General features: G+C 47.9%; 1 protein-coding gene across 2 annotated transcripts in view; it reads right to left on the minus strand.

Moving 5' to 3' along the window:
- Positions 1-764: 764 nt before the first annotated feature.
- Positions 765-24,068, minus strand: part of Atp6v0a4 (ATPase H+ transporting V0 subunit a4) — a 73,754-nt gene continuing 50,450 nt past the window's right edge. Inside the window, exons 12-21 of one of the 2 annotated variants that reach the window (XM_038318554.1) lie at positions 23,217-23,356; positions 20,607-20,764; positions 17,295-17,388; positions 13,462-13,580; positions 10,200-10,413; positions 5,500-5,601; positions 4,308-4,412; positions 3,443-3,560; positions 2,459-2,630; positions 765-1,339 (exon numbers count right to left, since the gene is read on the minus strand). In XM_038318554.1, the coding sequence (XP_038174482.1) occupies positions 1,246-1,339; positions 2,459-2,630; positions 3,443-3,560; positions 4,308-4,412; positions 5,500-5,601; positions 10,200-10,413; positions 13,462-13,580; positions 17,295-17,388; positions 20,607-20,764; positions 23,217-23,356 (1,316 nt within the window). In that variant the 3' untranslated portion in view covers positions 765-1,245. The remainder of the gene's footprint in view (positions 1,340-2,458; positions 2,631-3,442; positions 3,561-4,307; positions 4,413-5,499; positions 5,602-10,199; positions 10,414-13,461; positions 13,581-17,294; positions 17,389-20,606; positions 20,765-23,216; positions 23,357-24,068) is intronic. The other variant, XM_042054469.1, reaches the window with a different exon arrangement.

Below are 24,068 nucleotides of genomic sequence, written 5' to 3' on the forward strand. Positions count from 1 at the left end.
GCATCTATAATCCCATTGCTCCGTTAGCAAGATGGGAGTCAGAGGCAGGAGCATCCCTGGGAACTCACTGCCCAGCTAGGCTGGTGCACACAATAACAAGGAAAGTTGTCTGTTGATCTCCATGTGTGCTATGGTATACATGCAAACACATTTGAATCTAATGGGCTCTTTAGGCAGAAAGGACTTAGTCGGTCGCGAAGCACACAAAAATAGTGTGATAGAGATAGCATTTCACCTGGACTCAGGCCATTCAGACGAAACAACCCACAAGACGAATCTCCTCAGGCACTTGGGGGATCTCCAGTACAGGCATCCTAAGAAACTGGCTCAGGGCTCTCGGACCCAAAGGATAAGGAACCCAACTATGAGGCAGTCTCCTTCCCTGTACACTGGTTCCCAGAACCCGACCAAGCCTCTGCATCTCCTTCCCCAGTCACTCCAGCCCCGTGGGGTGACAATAAGCAGTGCCCAGGAATGAGTCAGGTTGTCAGGTTTCATCCCTCAGGACTTAGTGATGCAGAGAGCCAGGCCGGGGCTGGGCCTCCCTCTACACACAGGGCATTAGCTGTGCTTCTGGTAGGGGTGCCAATGTTTGAGGTAGTCTGTAAGCTTGTAACGCTAAGCCCCTAACAAGGGGGAATGCGGAGAAAACACAAACCTGATCCGTCCCTGGATTAGGTTGTGTAATTCCATCGTCCAGTGTTGGCCTCTAACTAAAAATGCTCAATGGCATGGATTAATTTTGAATAAAGACATTTTAAAGAAACAGTGAACAAAGCAGATATTTATTTTCATGATTATAATACTTGAAATACTGCAGGAGATCCAGGTGTGCTGGCTGGTGGCTGTCATCTGAACATTGGGGAAGTAGAGGCAGGGGGGAGTCAGAACTCAAAGTCATCCTTGGCTATGCATCTATTTCCAGGACAGTTAGAGCTAATGAGACCTTGTCTCAAAATAGATACAAAGTAAAACAAAAATAAACTATTAGGAGATAGTGGTCTAGTGTCCCCTCCCCCATTTCCCAGTTATTGTAGTATCTGACCATTTGGCTGCACATAAAGTCCCAAATGAAAAAAGCAGCCCTTGGGTTATGTGGTTAAATCCTGCCAAATCCCACGCCTCACACAGCTTCCCACTTCACGTAGCCAACAGGGTTGCCGCGTGGGACTCCTGGCCTGGGCTGACATCAGAGACGAGAGTGAAGTCCTTCAGTTGGCATCAGCACCAGGGGTCCAGGAGAGCCTACTCCTCGGCGGCCCCTTCCAGGACTTGCTTGAAGGAGAAGGGGGAGAACTTGGAGCCAGCGCCCTCATAGAACTTGTTCTGGAACTCCACCCTGTGGTGACAGGGAAGGGCGGAAAGAGCAGGCTGAACCGTGGGAGGCTGCCGGATAGCAGCACGGCGCACAGAACACCATGGGAACCAGGCAACCTTTTATGCCTCCCTCTTACCACGCCCCCTCCTCCCACCTCTCTTCCTCAGGCTTCACGGGCCACAACACACCTCCCCCACAGCCTCCACCCAAGCAAGGATGCCACCCCTCCATGCTCTGTCTGAAAACCACAGTGCACGAGGCGACAGCTCTTCATGAGGTCTACGTGCCTTTCCACCAGCACCCTGACTCCCAGCTGTGGGGTCCATGCTAGTACAGACGGAGCAGGAGCTTGGCGTGCATTTTTAAATCGTTCTATGACCAGTCTCACCCATGATCATTTCTGCTCTGGGACGTTACGGAGATGCAAACTTCACGCCGTGGAGGGCAATGTTAGCATGGAGACGGGATGCCTCAGTTTTCTCCACTCAGTATGTAAACATAAAAATGTTTCCGAGGGCTGGAGAAACAGCTCAGCGTTTAAGAGCACTGGCTACTCTTGCAGAGGACCTGGGTTCGATTCACAGCACCCACATGGCAGCTCACAACTGTGTGCAGCTCCAGTCCCAGGAGATTTGATGCCCTCTTCCGGCCTCCACAGGCCCTGCAGACATATGGTGTACAGACATACATGCAGGCAAAACACTCATACACATAAAATGAAAAAAAAAAATCAAAAGCTTCCTAACAATGGAAGCCCCAGTGTGTCCTAGGCATGTCACGGGCTTGCTGTGGCACCCTCCATTTCCTCTGTCGAGTCCCATGGCTTGTTCTGTCATTGCCACTTCCACCCTCAACAACCACAAGAGCCAAGCAGGCCTATTCACTTAACGTCCTCTCTACCAGCCTGGTTCAGATCTGTCACCTGACTGCTTTTGAAGCCAACTGTAGTAACAAGTAAGCACAGAGCAAATGAAAGCACATTACAGGGCAACCAACACATATGCATACGTGTGAACATATGTTACATCACGCACATCACACAAACAGACGACTAGACCGAGGTTCCGAAAATGCAGCTAAGTGGTGGCTCTGAGCAGCCGATCAGCCCTGCCTGCGGGCTGCCCTTCCCCCAGCTCTTACCAGTGCAGCCGGAGGGCATGCAGAAAGGCCGAGAGGCCCTCCATGATCAGGAGGATGGCGACGGTCAGGACAGCGAAGATGGCAAAAATGATGAAGACCCCGATGAGCCCTCCCCAGCCCCGAAGGCGAAGGCCGATGTTCATCACCATGGTCCAGAGCACCTCGGACAGCTCTGGGGGAGCAAGTGGGAGACATCATCAGCCACCAGGTGTGCCTGCTCAGTGCCCCTCATTTCCATCCTATCACCTCAAACCCAAAAATCCCTCTGAAGGCCGAGCGGAAGCTCAACCAACACAGCTTTGCTCGCAGTGGCGGCCGTCCAACGACGCCTGCGCACTCTGATCGCCAGGAGCAGCCAGCTAGGGCTATCGGCAGCAAAAGGAGACAGGCACAAAATTGCTGACCCTAAAAGAATGAATGAAGCGTGGTTTGTTTGCCTAGGGTCTGAGAGGGGTGACTGGAAATATGAGAGGGGTCCTTAGCCGTGGGATTGGGGGATTTCAGAGCGTATTCACTCTGGTGGTCTCGCTCTCGCTCCCTCGCCCTTCTGAGCATGTGTGCGCGCGTGCGTGCGTGCGTGTGCGTGTATGTGTGTGTGTGTGTGTGTGTGTGTGTGCGCGCGCGCGCGTGCGTGTCTGTTACAAAGCGGCCTTCCACTGGAGCCCCACCGCAATGACACTCTCATCTCAAACTTCCAGGCTCCGGAACTATGAGGGGAAAAAAATCTGCTTCTGGCTGGAGCCACCCCCATCTGTGGCATTTTGTCATGCCAGGCTCATGTTAAGATTCTGTTCAGGCAATTTCAGAAGTATGGGAAATTATAGTAAGTTGCTTAAGGACCGGACAGACATCCAAGAAAAACATTAAACAGTCGTTAACACACTACGGATGACCCAGAGAAGGCATTCTTGCTCATGAACAGAGAGAGTCTGTTCTCCGGGTGATAGGATTGGCAGCCCCACACCTCCTGGCTTGCACACTCACCTGCATGAGCCAAGCTGAGGGCCCAGAGACGAAGGTACGAGGCTGTGTTGGAGATGCAGCCCAGGCAGTACTCGATGGTGTGGATGGCCTGGTGGACAAAGATGTCTCCAAAGTTGAACTGTAACAGAGAATTTTTGGTCTCATTTCTTTTTTTTTTCTCCCATCTCTCCTCCTTTTATAGTGAGAAATTTAATCCCCTTTTTATTATTACAGCAATAACTACATATTTGTGGGCACAATATATATCAATGCATGTTATGTAACAAATGCTCATTCTATCAGGGTAATTGGAGGCTTTGAGTGTCTGCCTTCCACATCAGTTACAAACTACATCATAGGGCTGGAGAGTTGGCTTAGCAGTTAAGAGCACTGGCTACTGGCTGTTCTTCCAGAGGTCCTGAGTACAGTTCCCAGCACCCACATGGTGGCTCACAACCATCTGTAATGATCTGGCGCCCTCTTCTGGCCTGCCTGTCTACCTGCAGGCAGAATATTGTATACATAATAAATAAATAAAATCTTTAAAAAAAAACAAGCTAGATCATAGATTATCATCAGTCATAGTCGCCCTGGGGCAGAATAGAAAAGGGAAAGTTATGGAAGGGAAAGGAACCCCTCACCCAGGAATCTAACGGCTGAAGGCTCTTGCCAGCATGAGTCAAGGGTTCTGAGTGCTCGGGTTAAAGGCGTGCACCCCCAGTGTCTACCCTGGGATTTCTTGAACCTGCTAACTCAGGAGCCACCAGGCTAAGGGCAGCAGACCCTCCAGCTTGTGCCTGAGTTCACACCACACCCCGTGATTATATTCCAGCTCTAGATCGGTGCAAACTGGGAAGTCAGCCTTTGGTGCTCTGGTCTCAGATACCTCCTCCTCGTGGTCACCCTTAGTCCCCACCGGCTTCTTCTGAGCAGAGGCGCTAGAGTGGCCACCCTCGATGTCATCCTCGTGAATGGTGAAAGACTGCAGCTGTTGACAAGCAAGGAGACGAAGACAGCATTCAACTTGGCCTCCGAGTCATTAAAGTATTAGCAAAATAAAGGGCTTCATTCAAGGTTAACTAGGTACTCCCATCTGTCATGTTATAATTGTTTTGGCTTTTTGGTTATGTCATTCTCTTTCTCCAGGCCCCACAGGAACGCTAGTTGGGGTTAATCTCCACCTTACATCTTAGAAAAGTAGAGTTTAATGCCTACAGTCATTTAAAGCATTCACAACCTCAATGCAGGCTGCTGTATCTTCTGCACAAAAGAAGAAAGCAGGGGGTCATCTCAGTATAGCTGGACCCCAGTGTTCTCTGGGAGGGCTTAATCTCCCTAAATCCTATTTGCTTAGGTTACTGCGCACCTTTTGTAAATCTGGGGCTTCAGGCAGTTTAGGAAAAAAAAAAAAAAGGAAAGAAAGAAATCAACTGAAATTGATATTTAATTTAGCAATAGGAGGAATTTATTCTAAATTAAAACTGGATTTTTGAATGTGCCTACTATGGGGGTTTCCTAAGAGAGCCTATAGCAACATTCTAAGGGAGTGAAATTACAGCCTTAGAAAATTCACAAAGAACAACTTGCAATGTTCATTTTAAAACTCAGATTATCTGGGGAGGGCATAGTGATGTATGCCTGTAATTCTAGCACTAGGGGTGTAGACGCAAGAGGGGTTGCTTTGAATTAGGCTAGCCTTCGCTACATAATGAATGTCAGACCAGCCAAGGCTATGTTGTGTGAGTTTGTCTTTGAAAAACAAAATATAAAGTATAAAATGAGTCTGAATGCTTATAAAGCTTCTAAACCTTCAAAGACAACTGGATAGGATACACACATCCTGAGGGGAGTCTGAGGAACTTCAGACTCACCGTGTCTGAGAAATGGAGGACCATCGTGCTGGAAGTAAAGGGACCCCTGTGGGACTCGACCGAAGGACACACGCTTGAGGCCAGCCTTGCCCTCCAGGCCTCCCCAGGCCTTCCAGGGAAACCCGCCACTCTCTCCCCGTCCCAGACTTCCGTTTCCAGGAAAGTGTGCTGTGACCCACAGTGGGCTAACTGAAAGCCAGCGCTTACCTGAGATTTCTGGTGTTTGGCTCTGAGAAGAAATGGCTTGATCAGAAGCATCCATGGCACAGAGACCAACGCGATGATGACAAAGAAAGTCTGGACTTCTTGCTGCAAGATCAAGAATGACAACAGTCACTAGGACGGCCAGAAGTACTCTGCCCACGCATGATGGGGCTGCGCATGCTCGGGGCAAAGGCAGCCGCTCTAAAGCAGTCACTAGGACAACCACGAAGTACTCTGCCTGGTGGGGCTGCGCATGCTCAGGGCGAAGGCAGGCCATCTGAAGCAGTCCGATCCCGTTCACCCTCACTTCTGCTACATTCCTGGTGTGGACAGACAAACGGCCATCCTGTGGTGCTCTGTGCTCAAGGAAGGATAGAAACCACTTCTTTTCTTCCTTTTTTAAAAAGATTTATTTATGTATTATATATGCAACATTCTGCATCCATGTATGCCTGCAGGCCAGAAGAGGGCACTAGATCTCATAGACGGTTGTGAGCCATCGTGTGGTCGCTGGGAATATGAACTCAGGACCTCTGGAAGAACAGTCATTGCTCTTACCCTCTGAGCCATCTCTCCATCCTGAGAAATCATTTCTGTGTTGCTTATGCACTATGTAGCCCTTGTAATACACTCACGTCATATGAAGTCTTTCAAACAGGAAGTCCTCCTGAGATACACTAGGAAGACAGCCCAAGGCTTCCCTGGCCCTTTAACCCTGCTGGATGGATAGAGTTACTCTAAGTCCAGAAGAAAATCGTCAGGTCACACGACTCCAACCGTCTCTCTGCTGAAACCAGCCCTTGAGTCATTGTACACTAAATCAATAATTATATATTCCCAGTGTAAGGTGATTGTTTGAGCTCTCTCACCCTCCCCTCTTCCTATCCCCCTCCCTCTTCGAGAAGGAAACCAGGAGTTCTCACACACTCTGACAGTCTGCCTCGAGTCCCCTCATGGGCTGGCATACCCACGATGTACTCAGAACCAGTTTCTCATGGTTCCACATTTGAGCACTGCTGAGACCCAAGAGGAATTCCCAGCTTCATATTTCCTTTCAGGGCTCCCCGCCCCCTAACACACACCGAGCTGATTTCACAGGCTCCTCATCCACATTTCCCAGTTCTGAGGAGCCTGTCAGCTACCCCGTGGGAAGCTGCTAGCGGGGAAGGTGTCCTGACTACGGGGCAGGGACAGGAAACAGCTCCCAGGCTGAGGAAGAGCCGCTTGTGAGCCTTCCTGTTTCCTCAGCTGCTCAAGATCGGCTGCATCAGGAGATGGTCCGGGAGCAACAGCGATAAGACCTTTTACCCAGCAGGAGCATTTTATCTGCTCAACGCCTGCTCTGTTTGACAAGCTCAAAGGAGGGAAGGGCACGTGTCCCCACCCTGCCCTTATCCAGTGAAGCCACCTCACTGCCATTTGCCCATTTCACAACCAGACCTCCCAGCCCCAGATGATGTACAAAGAACCTGTATGTGCCTGTACGCAAATGTACACAAAGACAGCCGGAGAGCAAGGCTGAGGAGACTTTAGTGACTGCCGTTTCTTCTAACCACGAGACCCCAGACTGAGGTTATGGAAATCTCAAACCATGTCAACATAATTAATCTTCATAGCAGGTCCGAGGGCGGGCCGCCAATTCTCTGTAATGTTTTTCAATACAACAAGAAGTTGGGAAGCTACCACTCTCACGCTGCAACGCCCCAGGCCTCTTCCAAAGAAAACAAAGCCCTGGGCCTCTCCACAAGCAGTTAACACTGGAAATACCTGGTTACTCTAAGGCCAGTGCCTACAAGAAAGGGTTTGTTTGGAAAATCCAAATAAACCAGTGTGGAGTAAATGAGCCCTTAAAACACACTCACTTTGTGCCTGCATTCCGGGGCCAGCCCAAGATTGCCGCGTGTATGTTTAACAAGCCAGACACAAAAAGGCCCTCTGAGGTATGTGTCCTCTCTGATTATTATCTAAAAGCATCTCTTACAAAAGCAGAGTCGGGCAGAACGCTCTTCTTGCTCGATGCCTCTGGAAGGAAGGGAACACAGCTAGGTGCCAGGAAAAAAGCTCAAAGTCACTAGGAACCTAGTATTTACAGTCCCTGGCAAAGGACGCTTCCATGGAAGAGCCACCTGTGCCATCCCAGTCGCCTAACTCTGTCTAGAGGAATTAGACAGAAGCAGGTCTTCCATTTCTGAAAAACCTGTCCTCAAAGCTGTCTCAGTGCTGGGTGAGGCCGGGGTGAAAGAATAGTTTGTGTTGCAAAGGAATGATTCACTGAGTTCATTTTCTAACCAGCTCCTAGGGAGCATTTTCTATTGTTTCAAGATAAAATTGTCTTTATGGGTAGAGGGAAGGAACACGCTGGAGGGGGAGCCGTGAGGGAGGACAAACGGGAACTCAGTATAATGGCGCGTGTGTGATGACACCATGAGGAAGCCCATGACTTTGTATGTTGACCTAAACACTTTCTGGGATACTTAACAAATAAATTATATATATTATATACATATATACATATATATATATATATATATTACTGAAAACAGTAAGATATACTCGATCATCTCTGTGAGTTTCACATCTGCGTATCTGTTGGGCCAAAATTATCTCAGGGCCTGTACCTCGAGGCCTGTAGGATAGAGAAAAGCCTGGCTCGAGTTTGAAAGATAGTCTCAAAGCTACCCAGTGAGCACGAGACAGCAAAATCTAGGTAGATGCCCCTCCAGCCAGAGGGAGGGCTTAGCTGTCTCTCATGGGCTAGAGGTACCCCCACATCACACGATGTCACTTAACCTATATAAGCTGATGCTCACAGTAATAAACTGAGTCCCTGCCTCTGACTTGACTCCCTATCGCCTCTGATTGTCCTGCGTCATGGGGTTGCAGAACAGGCAGATATTGCACTCACCTTTCCCTGGGGAATAAGGAGGCTAAGGAAGCCTAGCACATATCCACTCAATCAAAAATATTAAAAGAACTCTGTAGTGAACACACAAAGACCCTTTGTCTAGTCATTATTTCCCTAGAACTGGTATGACAGTCATTTACACAGCATTGACATTGTGCTGGCTGCCTAAGCCATCCAGAGCATAGGGGGTTGAGCTAGAAAGTCTCTACACAAATACGACACCACTTTATAGAAGAGATTTGAGCGTTTTTGGGTTTGGGATCTACAGGGGTATTTTGTGTCCTAGAACAATCTCCTGTAGAGACCCAGGGGCAGCTATTAAGAGGCTGAAGGCAATGGGAAAAGTCAGAGTAGACATAGCACCCATGGAAGACCAGAAAATGGAGTAAGATCTGGCTGACTTTGGGACTAATGGAATAGCATGACCCTGGTTCACAGTTCCCAGAAACTTACCATTTATGGGAACAGAGGAACTTCTGCTCTTGATTTTATTTCTATTTCTATCATGTGAACCTTAGTGTTGCAGGAGCTCCTTCCACTCCTTCAGCCAATAGCCTTTAAGATACCAGCCCACTTGGGCGTGGTCTCCCTGGCTTGAAAAAGCAGCGGTAGCCACGCAACCCCCCCCCCCTTGTTTAGGTTATAAACTGATTGGCCCATTAGCTCAGGTTTAGTATCAGCTCTTATAACTTACGTTAACCCATTATTCTTATCTATGTTAGTCATATGGCTCGGTACCTTTTTACAGTGGGGCAAATCACATCCTGCTTCTTTGATGATCTGAGCAGGACTAAGAAGAATGGGCTTCCTTCTTCCCAGAATTCTCCTGTTTTCATAGCCCTGCCTCTACTTCCTGTCTTGTTGACCCACCTATACTTCCTGCCTGGCCAATCAGTGTATATTTAAAACATGATTGACAAAATACAGACAATTCTCCCTTACCACCTTAGCTAGAATTTGCTTTTTTGTTGTTGTTGTTGTTTTGGGGTTTTTTGTTTTGTTTTGTTTTTTGGTTCGTTTTTTGAGACAGAATTTTTCTGTGTAACAGATTTAGCTGTCCTGAAACACTCTGTAGACCAGGTTGGCCTCGAACTCACAGAGATCTGCCTGCCTCTGACTCCTGATTGTTGGGATTAAAGGCACGCTCCACTACTGACAGGCTTAGAATCTGTTTTTTTAACAAAAGATTTTGTTTGTTTGTTTGTTTGTTTGTATTTAGACACAGTTTCACTGTGTAGTTGGCTGGTCTGGAACTCTGTGTAAGACCAGGCTGGTCTCAAACTCACAGAGAGTCACCTGCCTCTGCCTCCCACGTGAGATTTTTAATTTTTCTTTTAGAATTACCTACATATTTATTTTGGGTGCATGTGGAGGTCAGGGGACAACTTGTAGAAACTGGTTCACTCCTTCCATTGTATGGGTCCCAGAAACTGAACTCAATCAGCAGGATGGCAGCAAGCACTCACCTGCTGCTGAGCTATCTTGCCAATCCAAGATTTTTAAACCTTTAATGTTTTGTTCTGGAGCATTTTACCACTCAAGCCAATCCATTCGAAGGTCATATTTTCCTCTTTTGCTAGCCAGTTTTCAACTCAACAATGATGTCCCTTGTGCATTACCCCAGCAGGAAGAGTGGGAGCTTCCTGACAGCTCTCTGTGCTCGTCCCTTTACATAATGAGAACGTAATGTTCTTCTCTGAGCGCTAAGATGGCTCGGTCTTGCAGGGAACTACTCTCTGCGGCACTCGGAGAGGGTGAGAGAGGTCTTTCAGAACTGAGTGGGCTGGAGCAGAGCTACCTGATGGCTGTACAGGGGTGTGTTGGCGTCACTGTAGTCAAAGAGAAACATGCTGATGAAGTGGATGAGGATGCTGGGAGCCTTCTGGGACGTGCGGGCATCATACCGACACCACTTGAAGATGATCATGAAAACCAGGTATCCAAACAGACTCAGCATAAAAATCATCTCGGGGATGAACTGCAGAATGATGTTGTGGGTCCTTCTGAAGTAACTGGGGGTGGAAACCACACAGAGACGGAACGTTAACAGAATGTCAGTGCCTAGGCACCGTCCCCAGAGCACACAGCGCTCATCTCCTTCGTGAGCACGGCTGCCGAACAGCTTCACTCCCCGGGCAAACACAAACATGAATGTGGATGGGTAAAGAAAGAGAAAGGGAATACAGATTCGGGGAACCTAGGTCTAGAAGGTGCTGTCTGGTGATTTGACCACACCTCTCATGGAGATTTCGCTCCCAAGACACATGTGAAGGTGAGATGAAGCAATAACAGACACTTGGGTGTTGCCAGTCTACGCCTGAGGACCAGATGCCGCCTGGAAATTAAGGATCATTCTAATGTGGGGCTGGAGAGATGGCTCAGAGATTAGAAGTACTTTCTGCTCTCCCCGGGGAACCCAAGTTCAGTTGCCAGCAGTCACATCAGGTGGCTCACAGTCCTCATTGACTTCAGTTCCAGGGGTCCAGCACCACTTCCTGGTACCCCGCACATGTGACACACACACACTCTGTCTCTGCCTTAATTCAGGAGTTCTCACTTTTTCCTGGTTGGGTAGAAGAACGTTAAACACCGCGTCTGTCATCACAGACTCTTTAAAGGCTGAGGCAGGAGAATCACATGTTCCAGCATTGCCTGGGGTACACAGTGAATCAATCACAAGGCAGTCTACGCAACTTAGTGAGACCCTGTCTCAAACTTAAAAAGTGAAAAAAATGGGCACCGAGGTTCACATTAATTCTGCCAATAATCCCAGAACCTGGGAAGTGGAAGCAGGAAATGAAGGCCATCTTTGTGTGTGTGTGTGTGTGTGTGTGTGTGTGTGTGTGTGTGTGTGTGTAACAAGTCAGCCTGGGCTACGTGAGACCCTATCTTTTAAAAAAGGAGGGCTGCAGCTCAGTAGAGAACACTTGCCTACTGTGGTGGTTTGAATGAGAATGGCCCCCACGGGCTCATATTTGCACACTTAGTCTTGAGTTAATGGCCTGTTTGAGGATTAGAAAGATTAGGAAGGGTGGCCTTGTTGGAATAGGTGTGGCCTTGTAGGAGGAAGTGTGTCATTAGGTGGCTCTCAGGTTTCAAAAGCCCACACCAGACCTGTCTGTCTCTGTTTCTCTCTCTCTTTCTCTGCCTGCAGGATTAGGATGTAGAGCTCTCAGATACTGCTCCCCACCATGATGATAATGGATTAATCCTCTGAAACAGTAAACAAGCCCCCGACTAAATGCTTTCTTTTATAAGAGTTGCCATAGTCATAGTATGGTCATAGCAGAACGGTGCCCAAGACACCTAGCCTGTGTCAGGTTTTATGCTCAATTCCTGGTACCTCAAGAACAGAAAACAAGAGAGTAGTTTATGATCCTAAAACTCTATAAAAAGTCAAAAATTCTCTCGAGACATGGTACCAAGATAGAGAAATAAAGTTCATAGCCTTCTGCACTAAGACAGAGCCCTACCAGGCTAAGTGGGGCGCTTTAGAGATGCACTGTCAGAAGAACTCCTGCTACAGAAGGAGGCCAATGGCCATCCACTGGGAAGTTCTTCCCAACATCTTTAGCCTCTCGCTTGCAGTTCATCTCTCAGGACACAGCATCCTTGGCTTCCTCTCAGGCTAAGATCACCCTACAACTGGTTCTTGCCAACAATATGGGACCAGAAACAGTCACCTGCCACTTTGGGTAGAAGCTTTAAGACTCACTGAGTAACTCTCTACCTTTTCTCTGCCATGGCACCTACATGGATCCAGGTAGTGCCCACCCATCCTCCTCTAAGTCCCCTGGGCAGAAGGATGACAGACAGGGGACCCTTGAGGGCGCTGCTATGATTCATGGTCTTCAGCCATAGAGGTTGAAGTTGTTCGTTTTCCTGTAACCTAACCCATTCTGGCCATGTATTCCCACTCTTTATCTCCCTTTCTTTCTTTACTTGCCCCTTTATTTTTTAGACAGGATTTCCCAGAACCCAAGCTGGCCTTGAACTTGCTGTGTAGTTAGACTTTAAACTCCTGATTTTTCTGCCTCCACCCAAGTGCAGGGATTACGGGTGTATACCACAACCACAACCACTGTATGAACCCAGGGCTTTGTGCAGGCCAGACAGGCTCTCTACCAACTGAGTTCTAGTCCCATGTTACACCATGATAACAATCGCAGCAATGCCAGGCATTGCAGTTATGATCACATTCACTAGGAGCTGAAGTTGAGACTTAAAATGACTGATTACAAACTCTCTACCATTTCTGTGGACCCTGATGCCCCACCCCACTTACTCCTGACCTAAGCAGCAAGTGGGATTTCTGGGCACCTGACGTCAGCTGTCATGTTCAAAAGGCACACTGAGCGAGCATGTGATACTATTAGCATTAAGTTCAAGAAGCTTTCCCGTAATAGATGTTGACAAAGGAAAGGAATACGGTGTGACATGAACAGGCAAGAGGAAGAGAGGCTGCTACCAGCTGAGAGAAAAGGACATCAAGGATGATTCAGGATTGGGAGCACCTTGGCCAAAATTCATGCCAGTCCTCCGTGGCCCATTGGGTGGAGAATGAGATGGATACTATACCAACCATCCCTTCCGGGTAGGAGGAACACAAGGTGCTCTAAATGAGCTTCCCAGCACCCTCATGAACACTAAGGTATTTCTGAGATGCAAAACATGCATTCACTTCAACAGACTCTGCATGGCAGAAACAGGGATACTCCTGATTCTAGCCAACCAGCCTGTCTCAGCTCAAGCCAAGACCCAGAGGGAAGCTACCTGCCACACAAAGACTCACTGGTGGCTCTGCCTCATCCTCCTCGGTGCCATCAGACGAGCAAGCAGAAACTCACACAAAGGGTGGAAGATGGTTCATTAGTTAAGAGCCCCTGTGTTCTTGCAGAGGACCCAAATTCTTTTTCTAGAACCCATGTTAGGCAGCTCACAATCACCAATAACTCCAGCTCAGGTGATCCACGAGCCTGCATACATATGTACACACCCACACTGAAACACACCACATATACACATAATTAAAAATAAACCTTTTTTAAGAAGAAACTCACATGTGATTGAAGAGACTGAGAATAACACCAAAAGTCATCTGAACAATTCCCAGGATGACTGACATCTTCATCTTATAGGAGTTTAAAAATGTGAGTTTGTTTGAAGCCAGGTTCCAAATCTGGATAAGAAACATGATCAAAAAGACATGAGGTAGGACTGGGGAGGTCTTTAGGAAGTCAGGTTACAACACAATCCCCCAAGGATGCTGTTCTGGGGATGACAACATGCACGTCGGGCTAAGGAAAGGGAAAAGATAAGCTTGTTATAGCCACAACTATGGTAACCAAGTGTGAGGACCACTGATGCCATTGATCATATATCCCAGCGCTGGAAGAAAGCAAGGAATAAAGACTGCCAAGATGGCCCCATGTGGAAGGGTGCTTGTTGCCAAGTCCGGCTACCTGTACTGCTCAGCTTTTGTCAACTTGACAAACCAGAGGCAACTTGACCTCCATCAGATTGGCCTGTGGACTGTTTTCTTCATTAGTTATTGATGTAGGAGACCCAGTTCACTGCGGGTGGTTCCATCCCTAGGCAGGCATTCCGGGGTTGTCTATGGAAGCAAACTAAGCTATGAGGAGCAAGCCAGTAAACGGCTTCCCTCCATAGCCTCTGCTTCAGTTCCTGCCTTAGCTTCCCCTCAATAATGAACTGTAATCTGTGAGGCTAAATGAGCCCTCTCCTCTCCTATTTGTTTGTGGTCATGGTGTTTATCATAGCAACAGAAAGCAAACACAGCAGGACCTGAATTCTATTCCTGGGACCCACAAAAAAAGCGGAAGGAGAAACCAACAAAGTTGTCTTCTAACCTCCACATGCATTCTATGGTATGCATGCCTCCCCTCATACATCACACACACACACACACACACACACACACACACACACAAACCAGAAGATAGATGGTTTGCCTTGTACAAAATAGAAAGATATTCTGAAATACTACAGAGAGTCTCAAACTTGCCTCAGTTCCTTTACTAATGGCCTGCAGAGTGTTGACCAAAGAATGGTTTCCAACTCCCTTTTTATAGTATCTCATTTTGCTTTGAGTTCCCAGAATAAGTACTTCACAGGACAGAGCATTTTCCAGAATCTTCTTAAGCCATTTCTACAATCACTTATCAGAGTCACCATGGATAAGATATGGGTCCTTATAACCAGAGACTGTTCGTTCATTTCCCTGCCACTCAGATCCGAATAATCACACAGAAACTATATTAATTACAATACAGTTTGGCCAATAGCCAACTAAGAGCTCCCTCCTATTCTCCCCTTCCCAAGTGCTTCCCTGTCTTTTCATGATTGCCCTTCCAGTCCCACCCCCATTGCCTCAAACACACTTCAGATCTAGAGAAAACAAGCAGCATCGTTCTTCCAGCAATAGACTTATGCAGCCCGACATATTATTTTCCAGTTTCATCCATTACAGCAAGAGCCATAATTTCATTTTCCTTTAAGGCTGAATGAAATCCCATTGTGTACATGTAGCACATTTTCTTTAGCCATTCATATGCTGATGGGAATCTAGGCAGGTTCCATTTCCTGGCTGTCGGGAATAGAGAAGCAGTGAACATGGACGCTTGTGAGTGTCTCTGTGGTACAGCCAAGGGTGGGCTAGCCGGGTCCTGTAGTCCTGTTTTCAGGCTTTGAGGGATCCCCATACTGACTTCTGTGATGGCCACACGTGTTTACATCCCCCAACCCATGCTGTGTAAAGGCTCTCCTACATCTTCCCCAGAACCCACTGGCCCCTCAATTTGTAAATTTAAAGTTCTCCATCCTTGCTGAGTCTGAGGAGCAGGACTGGGCAGATGGGGATTGCTGATAGGTGGGCGTGGGCTGTGTGGGAAGAAAAGGTAGGAACAGAAGCAAAGGAATGTCACCAGACCTTGACATCTCCTCTAAACTCCCCTTGTCTGCTTTCTGGTGACGCTAGTCTGACCAATGGGAACACCTTCCCCTCTGTGAAGATGCCAGCACATGGCACGGAGCTGGAGAGACAGCTGATGGTCAGAGCACATAAGGACCTTTCAGAGCTTGCTTCCAGCACCCACATCTGGCTCACAACCACCTGCAACTCCAGCTCCAGGAGTCTTGATGCCTCTGGCTTGCTAGGACAGCTGGACTCAGGGACACATACCCACAGAGACACATACGCACAGAATTTCTTTTCAATTAAATAAAAGTGTTTTGTTTTGTTTGTTTGTTTGTTTTTTTAATTTTTTGAGACAGGGTTTCTCTGTGTGACAGTACTAGTTGTCCTGGAACTCACTTTGTAGACCAGGCTGACTTCGAAGTCACAGAGATCCACCTGCCTCTGCCTCACAAGTGCTAGAATTAAAAGGTGTGCACCAACACCGCCTGGCCAAAAATAATTTTTAAAAAATTAGCAACTCATTTGTCTTTTACACTTTGCAGACTGAATTTCAAGGATTTTACCTGTTTTGATAAAACTTAGAATGGAACTGGAACTGGGCCTTAGACCTGAAAAGTCTCCTGCAATGCAACGCCTTCTGCTTTTATTGGGGTGAGGAGAAGGGCTGATAGGGAGAACCCAGGGAAACTGGAGGGGATAACGGCTGCTGGGGAGCCACTCTCAGACCCATTCTGTTTACTCTCAGTTGCTGAGACTCACACTGGCCACTCAGGCTCTGTCCCATACAGAGCTGAGAAAAACACTAATCAAGTTCAGGAAATATGGTTGATTAGGGGGCACAACACTGCCACCTGGTGGCAGAGTGCACTGGCTTTCTGTGAATGGGCGTGCGTGACCATTCACAAATCTCTACTCAGAGATCACACTGTCAAAGGCTTTGGGAGATGCCAGATCTTAGTTGGCTGCGAGATATAACAAACAAATCAGGAAAATGAAACATGTTCTTTAAACCCAGGAGTCTGGGGAGATACCTCAGTCTGTGGAGTGCTTGCCATGCAAGCGTGAGAAGTCAGGTTTGACCCCATAATCCATGTGAAAATTTATGGTTGTGTGTGCTTTTAATCCTAGTGCTGGGGAGGCAAAGACAAGGGGATCCCTGGGGCTCACTGGCCAGCCAGCCTCGCTTATTGGCAAGGCTTAAGTTCCAGGGAGAAACCTTTTGTCTCAAAACACAAGGTATGCTGAAGATGACACCCAAGGCTGACCTCTGGCCTACAGAAAAGTCATTCTACACAGTGCAAAAGAAAGATGTCACCCACTGGGGGGAAAAAAGTAGGGGACTTGATTAGGATATTAAGTAACTTATTTAATGCACAGACTATCTGGGCAGCCAACGCTGAGAGCACATGCAGGGACTGTCCACCAGTTTTCCCTTTTCCTTTTTTGATGCAGGATCTCTCGTCAGCCAGTCAGGCTAGGGTGGGTCCCAGGGATTCACCTGTGTCTGCCTCCTGATGGTTGGGATTCCAAGCACATACCACCATGCCTAGATTTTTTTCTGTTTTGCTCTTTGAAACAGCATCTCACTGTGGAGACCAGGCTGGCTCAGTGCCGGCATTGAAGGTGTGCCCCACATGTCCAGCCCATATCTGGGTTTTGACATGAGAGTCTGGGAGACCAAACTTGGGTCCTCACGCTTGTAACACCACGTGCTTTGCCAGCTGAGCTTCCTCTCCGGGCTGCGAGGGCCTTTTAAAAGCTATCAATAGCCAACAGTGGGCTAGCTGCTGGGTGGAGAAGAAACAAGAGTTCAGGGTACTCCTGGACCCAGCTCTGCCTGTCACTCGAGTCCCAGAGTTATCCTATCTCAGCCTCAGGCGACTGGGCCATCTCTGTTCAGAGGTCTCAACAACATGGCGACCATTACTGACATTTCACCCCCGAGGACATTCTTACCGGATCAATCCCAAATGGGTAGGGATTTCCAGAATACACTCCTGGGATGGCAGGGTCCAGCTGCAAATACTGACTCTTTTCCATGACATGAGCACTACAAAAACAAAGACAAAGTGGGGAGACAAAAGTAATATAAAAATATATAAAGTAATAATAACCAGCCAAGTGCAAAAATGTAGTGATGACACTACAGTGTCATCAGCCATGAGCTTCTGAGCCAACCAAAGCCCAGATGCTGGCAAGGTGGCCATTTTGTTTACTCAATGACTCCATGTTTGGTCACAGAATAGCCACCATGTATCAGAGTGGCTTCTGAAGTTACTCTCTGGACCACACAGGTTAACAGCCCAAGTTTCCAAAGAGCCCTGGCCCTGACTGGAGTGCAGTCAGGAAAATAGAAACTGCAAAGCATCATCAAAGAAGTGGGGACTGGGCTGTGGGGAACAGACAGAAAATGAGGAGAGAGAGGTAGAGCAGGGCCAAGCCGTGAGACAATAATCCAGACTTATAGGGCAGTCCTAAAGGGCAGACGGATTTTTCCACATAGACCTTTATCTCTGTAAAACCCAACGCCCCCCAAAAAAAGAAAAAAGAAAGGGGAAAGAAAGGAAATGAGAAACTTGGTCTGGCTACACAGTGAGTATCAGGGACTCTGTCCTTGTGTCCCCCAATACCGAGGTTACAAGTACGTACTGTCACACTCAGCTTTCAAACGGATGCCAGGGACCTGGATTTGGATCTGCCTCTTGGCACAGAAGCACTTTACCAGCTGAGAAATGGTCCCAGACCCATTTTTTTTTTTTTTTTTTTTTTTTGGTTTTTCGAGACAGGGTTTCCCTGTAGTTTCTAGAGCCTATCCTGGATCTAGCTCTTGTAGACCAGGCTGGCCTCGAACTCAGAGATCCGCCTGCCTCTGCCTCCTGAGTGCTGGGATTAAAGGCGTGCGCCACCAACGCCCGGCCCCAGACCCATTGTTTTTAATGAGCCTCTACAGGAAACGAAGGGTGTATGTGTTTGAAATAAAGAGCAAAAGAGTGACCACTGCACCAGGATGCCTAGAAGAGCACTCTGTAAAATGGTGCCATGGTCTCATGCTCGGGACATCAGGAAGTCTATTTGGGCCACTACTGTGCCGCCTTCCTTGTTGGGCCATACATCCAACCCCAGTGACCACAGGAAATCTCCAGAAAGCCGTCATGTGTCAGAGGAAGCAGGTCCAGAGTGACCAAACTCCGCTGGAGAGTACTTCCGCTCTGGTGATGAAGGACTGCAACCTTCTCCACCTTACCGTGAACACGGTTTTACATGGTGCTATCCCAGCACCGGGGCGTGTGCTGAGCACTGTCTACCCGGGTTCCAGGGTGTCTGAAGAGCCAGGGGCTGGAAGGGCCATTTGCAGGGACAGTAAAGGCATGCGTGCACTTGTACCCATGTCTGCAGACTGACAAGCCAGCCCACTCTACAGGAGGAACGAAATTCATGTAGTTTTGGGAAATCACACAGATTTAATATATTTTGAAACTAAGTTCTTCTAGGTGTCTCTTCAGCAGCCTATCCGTTATAAGAGGAGCAGACCACAAATACAGCCATGTTGTAGCTTCGGTCTTAGCTTCCATCTTCATTCATTACCTTTATCATTGGCATCTGCTACTCCCAGAAACTGGACCTTCCAGAAAATCCAGAGGAGATCTGTCAGAACCTCCACAACTCAAGCTAAAGATCATCACCATCTGGGCTGGGGATGCAGTCACTAGCTTGTGTAGGACCTGCTTTCAGTCCTCTTACTAAAAAACAAAACACCGCCATTTCCTCTGGAAAGCTTATTTAAGCCTTCCAACACTGGCCAGCAAACCTCCTCACATGAGACTGCCTGTTTCTTCTCTCTTATTTTACATCCTGTACAGACTTGAGTGGACAGACTAAACTCTTATTCCTTAAATAGAAGTGTTATAGACTGGGCACAGTGAGGTGCGCCTTTAATCTTAGTGCCCAAGAGGCAGAGGCAGGCAGATCTTAAAGTTCAAGGTCAGGACTGTGTAGTGAAACCTAGTCTCAAAAATAGGAAGAAAGGAAGGGATGGAGGTAGGGACAGAGGGAAGGAAGAAGGGAGGGGGAAGGAGGAAGGGAAGAGGGAAGAGGTAGGGAGAAAGAGAAGGAAGAAGGGAGTGAGAGGGAAGAAGGGAGGGAATAGCGCTCCCGTAATAAGAGGAAGAGGGGGAGGAGGCAGGATGGAAAACAAGGCTTTAACTTCACTGTTTCTGTCTCTCTCAAGCTCTGAACCCCATCTCCCCCAAGATCCCCATGCCTGAAGTGTTGAGCTTCCAGTCTGATTCACTGGAAAGTACATGGGCGGTGCAGACTGTGGCATTAGAGAGCTTCTAGTTGCCCACTTCCATCCATCTAGCTGTGCCCACCCTCCACCCACTCTCCTGACTTAGCCACAAGCAAATCCGGGAAGCTGCCAACGCAAACTCTTAATCTCCTCTTTGCTCTTACTGTTGAACTCTGGCTCTTCTGGGCAGCCTAAGGACATGTCCTGTGGCAGGGCGTGGGGCCTAGGACACCAGAAGTGGGATCTGCATACTGTACCATCTGTGCCAGCCTCTCTTAAGCAAAGACTTCACTAAGCTCCTAGCTGGTGACTGGCGAGCTCACTCCCCCTCCATCTCCACACAAGAACAAAGTTTACTGCCAACCTCACCCTCTTCTCGGTGACGCTCTCTCTCTCTGCAATATGATAACCAGTTCAGCGGCTGGGGAAGTGGTGCAGGTCTTGCACGCAAGATAAAACTGGATTATTAGGACTGGAGAGCTGGCTTGGCAGTTAAGAGCACTTGCTGCTCTTGCAGAGGACCCAAGTTCAATTCTCAGCAACCAAATGGCAGCTCAGAAAACTAACTACAGCTTCAGGGAACCCAAAGCCCTCTCCTGACCTATGCTGCACATACATGGTACACACATTTGTAGGTTAAACATTCGTACATGTAAAATACATTTTTAAAAAAAAGATTTATTTATTCGTACACAGTGTTCTGCATGTACACCTGCAGGCCAGAAGAGGGCACCAGATCTCATTACAGATGGCTGTGAGCCACCATGTGGTTGCTGAGAATTGAACTCAGGACCTCTGGAAGAGCAACCAGTGCTCTTAACTGCTGAGCCATCTCTCCATTCCCCATAAATAAATCTTTAAAAAAAAAAACCTACATTATTGGGTGAAATTTCAGGGGCACCTGTGATCAGAGCCATGTGTAGTAGGCATTGAGGTCTTTAGTTGGGCAGCAAGCACACCCAGGCAGGCTCTAAACTTACTTCCATGTGCCATTTCTGAACATAGGCTGGACGCTCCAAGAGGACCCAAAGATGTTAAAAGACTTGGAGAAGCAGTCATTGTAGATCAAGCCGGTGTAGATGGAGAAGATGCCCATGAGCAGGATCAGGTAGCGCCCGTTGAAGAAGGTGTTCCAGATCTGGTCCACGAAAACAAAGGGTGAGTGTCAGTGGGGCCTGAAGAGATGCTGAGGGGAGAGTGATGTGGGCTATCCCCAGCATCAGTAGTGGGGGGAGAGACGGCATGACCAAGGCAGACTTCATAGTCACCCACGTTGGGGTAGTCCCGAGTTTGTGTAAGTCAGTTAGGGAATCCCTGGCCGATATTCTCTGTGCAAGCAAAACATGTAAGCCTCATGTTCTTTGTCTCAGCGGAATAGACTGCTGTACATTCTGAGGCCTTATCTGCTAAGGAAGGGACTAGAAACTGGCAGGCTGTGGTCTCCGGCGCCTCCAGGAGAGAAGCCCGAGCCGTCCTCTGCCCCACTGTTCCAGGTCAGATCTGCAATCATTGGGGGCTTTGTCCTCAGAGCTGGGCTTCTATCTGCCACATCCGCCAGGGAAAGCAGTTTCCTGGATGCAGGTACCATTCATTCTAAAGATGCTGAATTCGGATATCATTCATTCCAGGAACTGCTGGCATGTCGCTTTGCAACTTTAAATGTCTTCCACAGAAAACGACGTCTGTTAAAAGTTTGCCGTGGAAGACTGAATTGGTCACAAGACTGACCTTGCTTATGATTAACTTACAATGACATCAATGGCACTGGCTCGGTTGGCCAATCCAACCTGTGCCTCTTGCAGCCTGGAACACAGCTAAGGGCATGTTTCCACTCTGCCATGTGCATTACCATGAGCACAGCTGCCATTAACTGACTGGCAGACGAACTCCAACCCGCACAAGCACCCGTGGACCTTCTGCCTTCAAAACAGCATGGAAGAGGGCCGTGCTAAAGAAGGGGTGCCGAGAGTGAGGTCCCAATGTCCAGGAACCCTTGGGGTTTCTTAGAAAGAGACTCTGCCATGAACAAAACATTCATGGTATTTTAGGACAGGTTTTTAAAGAAGCTACAGATAATGTGTAGTTCTTGATGGCAAATCTTTTTAAATTATGTATCTGTAGATAAGCACAAACACACAAAATGCAAATATATTCAAAAGCATCATCACCATCTTTTCTAGGTGTTCAGACTGTAATCCAAACTAAGTTCTACAATTAATATGTTTTGTTTTTATAATAAGAGTAAAGAAAGATTTTTAAAAATTATGAGAAGGCGAGGTTTAATTCCAGCACTCTAGAGGCAGAAGTAAGCAGACCTCTGTGAGTCTGAGACCAGGTTGGCTCATATAGTGAAATCCTTCTCAAAACAATTAAAATAATGATAATAGTAAGCTGGGCGGTGGTGGTGCACGCCTTTAATCCCAGCACTCGGGAGGCAGAGGCAGGCGGATCTCTGAGTTCGAGGCCAGCCTGGTCTACAAGAGCTAGTTCCAGGACAGACTCTAGAAACTACAGGGAAACCCTGTCTCGAAAAACCAAAAAAAAAAAAAAAAAAAGATAATAGTAATGATAATAATAATAAAGGGGGCTGGGGTGTAAGGGAGATAGAACCCTTCCTTAGCACACACACAAGTTCCTGGATTCATTACTCAGGCCCCCAAACAGCAACAAGAACCAGTGCTGCTATGGGCTGGCCTAGCATGCATAGTCTCCTGTCCAACACAGACCGGGCAAACTGGGCATGCCTACAATCACCAGCTTCCAGAGGTAGGGACAGGAGGCTCAGAAGTGAAAGGTCAACCTTGGCTATAAAATGATTTTGAAGCCAGGCTGGGATCCATGAGACTCCAAAACAAACAAACAAAAATAAGTAAGCCAAAACCCAAGGCCTTATTATACCACAGACAAAAATCCCAAATGAGTTGGTAAACTTACTGCAGCAAGCTGCCCAAAGGAACCACCTATGTTGAATTAGGCTATTGGGTTTTTTGAGACATGGTTTCTCTGTGTAGCACTGACTGTCCTAGAACTGGCTCTGTAGACCAGACTGGCCTTGAACTCAGAGATCTGCCTCTGCTGGGATTAAAGATAACCCTTCACCACTGGGCTGAACTGGGATATTTTTTAAACTTCGTATCTTTTTCTTGTTTTTCACAAAACCATGTTATTCCTTATAGTGACAATCACATATACTTTTTTTTTATGTGTGAGTATATGACGCATGTGTTCGGGGGCCTAAGGAGGCAGAAGAGGGAGCTGGATGCTCTGGAGCTAGAGTTACAGGTGGTCGTGAGTTACCACAACACACGTGCCAGGAACCAATCTTCTACAACCAAGCAGTTAGCACTCTTAACTGCTGAGCCATCTCTCCAGCCTTTCACATGTACCATTTTGTTTTTGTTTTTTTTTTTTTTGTTTGTTCAAGACAAGGTCTCAACGTCTCTCAGTCTGGCCGTCCTGGAACTTGCTAGGTAGGCCAGGCTAGTCTCTTCCTCCCAGGCGCTGGGATTAAAGGCGGGCGCCGCCGCCACCATTCCCTCATGTCCACACCTTACTGGTTTCCCTCCAGGAACACTGGCTTGACCACCCACCTCATTGGTGCTCTTCTGAGCCAGCAGGTGCCTCTCGTTTAGGACCATCCACAGGGCCGCCATCAGCATCACCAGCCCGTGACCACAGTCTCCAAACATCACAGCAAACAGGAAGGGGAAGGTGATGATCGTGTAGGGAGCTGTAGTGGTGACAGTCACAGCGGCTGAGGCCCCTGAACGGGTCCCCACACCCCCACCAAGATTTCTCTAGAGAGGCCCCTTAAGCAGCCAGCAAGTTCCCACAAGCCTTTCTGATTGTCTCCCCCCACCATCTCCACACAGTACTGGCGTGGTTCCCACGTGCCCGAGCTACCCCATGAGCACAGATTCTCCTTTCTCAGGTTATGCCAGCACTGAGTCTTTCACAGGTGACTCAGGCTTCAAAGCTTCCCACGCACAAAGTTAGGTGGCATTTGTAATGGTAGATTTTTGACTGCTTGCTGGACTGGATCAGCAAAGCACCTCTGGGGGTTTCTATGATAGCATTTCCAGAAAGATGAGATCCTACGGGTTCTGACCTCGCCTCTGGATTAACCCCTTGATGGATTCATAGGATGGCGGCATTGGGAGGAGGTCAAGGGTAGAGAATGTGGTCTAAGGCCTCGTGTGCTAAATAAGGGGTTGGTCACTGGCAGGCTGCAGTCTAGGGCATCCCCAGGGTACAGTCCCTGAGCTGGTCTTCAACGTCTGCTCTTCCACTGCAGACTGGAACTGTATCCATTTGAGGAGGGAAGTCACGGGTTGGGTTGTGCTGGTTAGGTTTTGTTTTGCTTTGTGTTTTCATCAACTTGGCACGGCTAGGGCCATTCTGGGGAGAAAAAGCCTCCATCAGATTGACTGGTAGGCAAATCT

The sequence above is a fragment of the Arvicola amphibius genome, chromosome 2 (genome assembly GCF_903992535.2).
Source record: "Arvicola amphibius chromosome 2, mArvAmp1.2, whole genome shotgun sequence".
Classification (NCBI taxonomy): Eukaryota; Metazoa; Chordata; class Mammalia; order Rodentia; family Cricetidae; genus Arvicola; species Arvicola amphibius.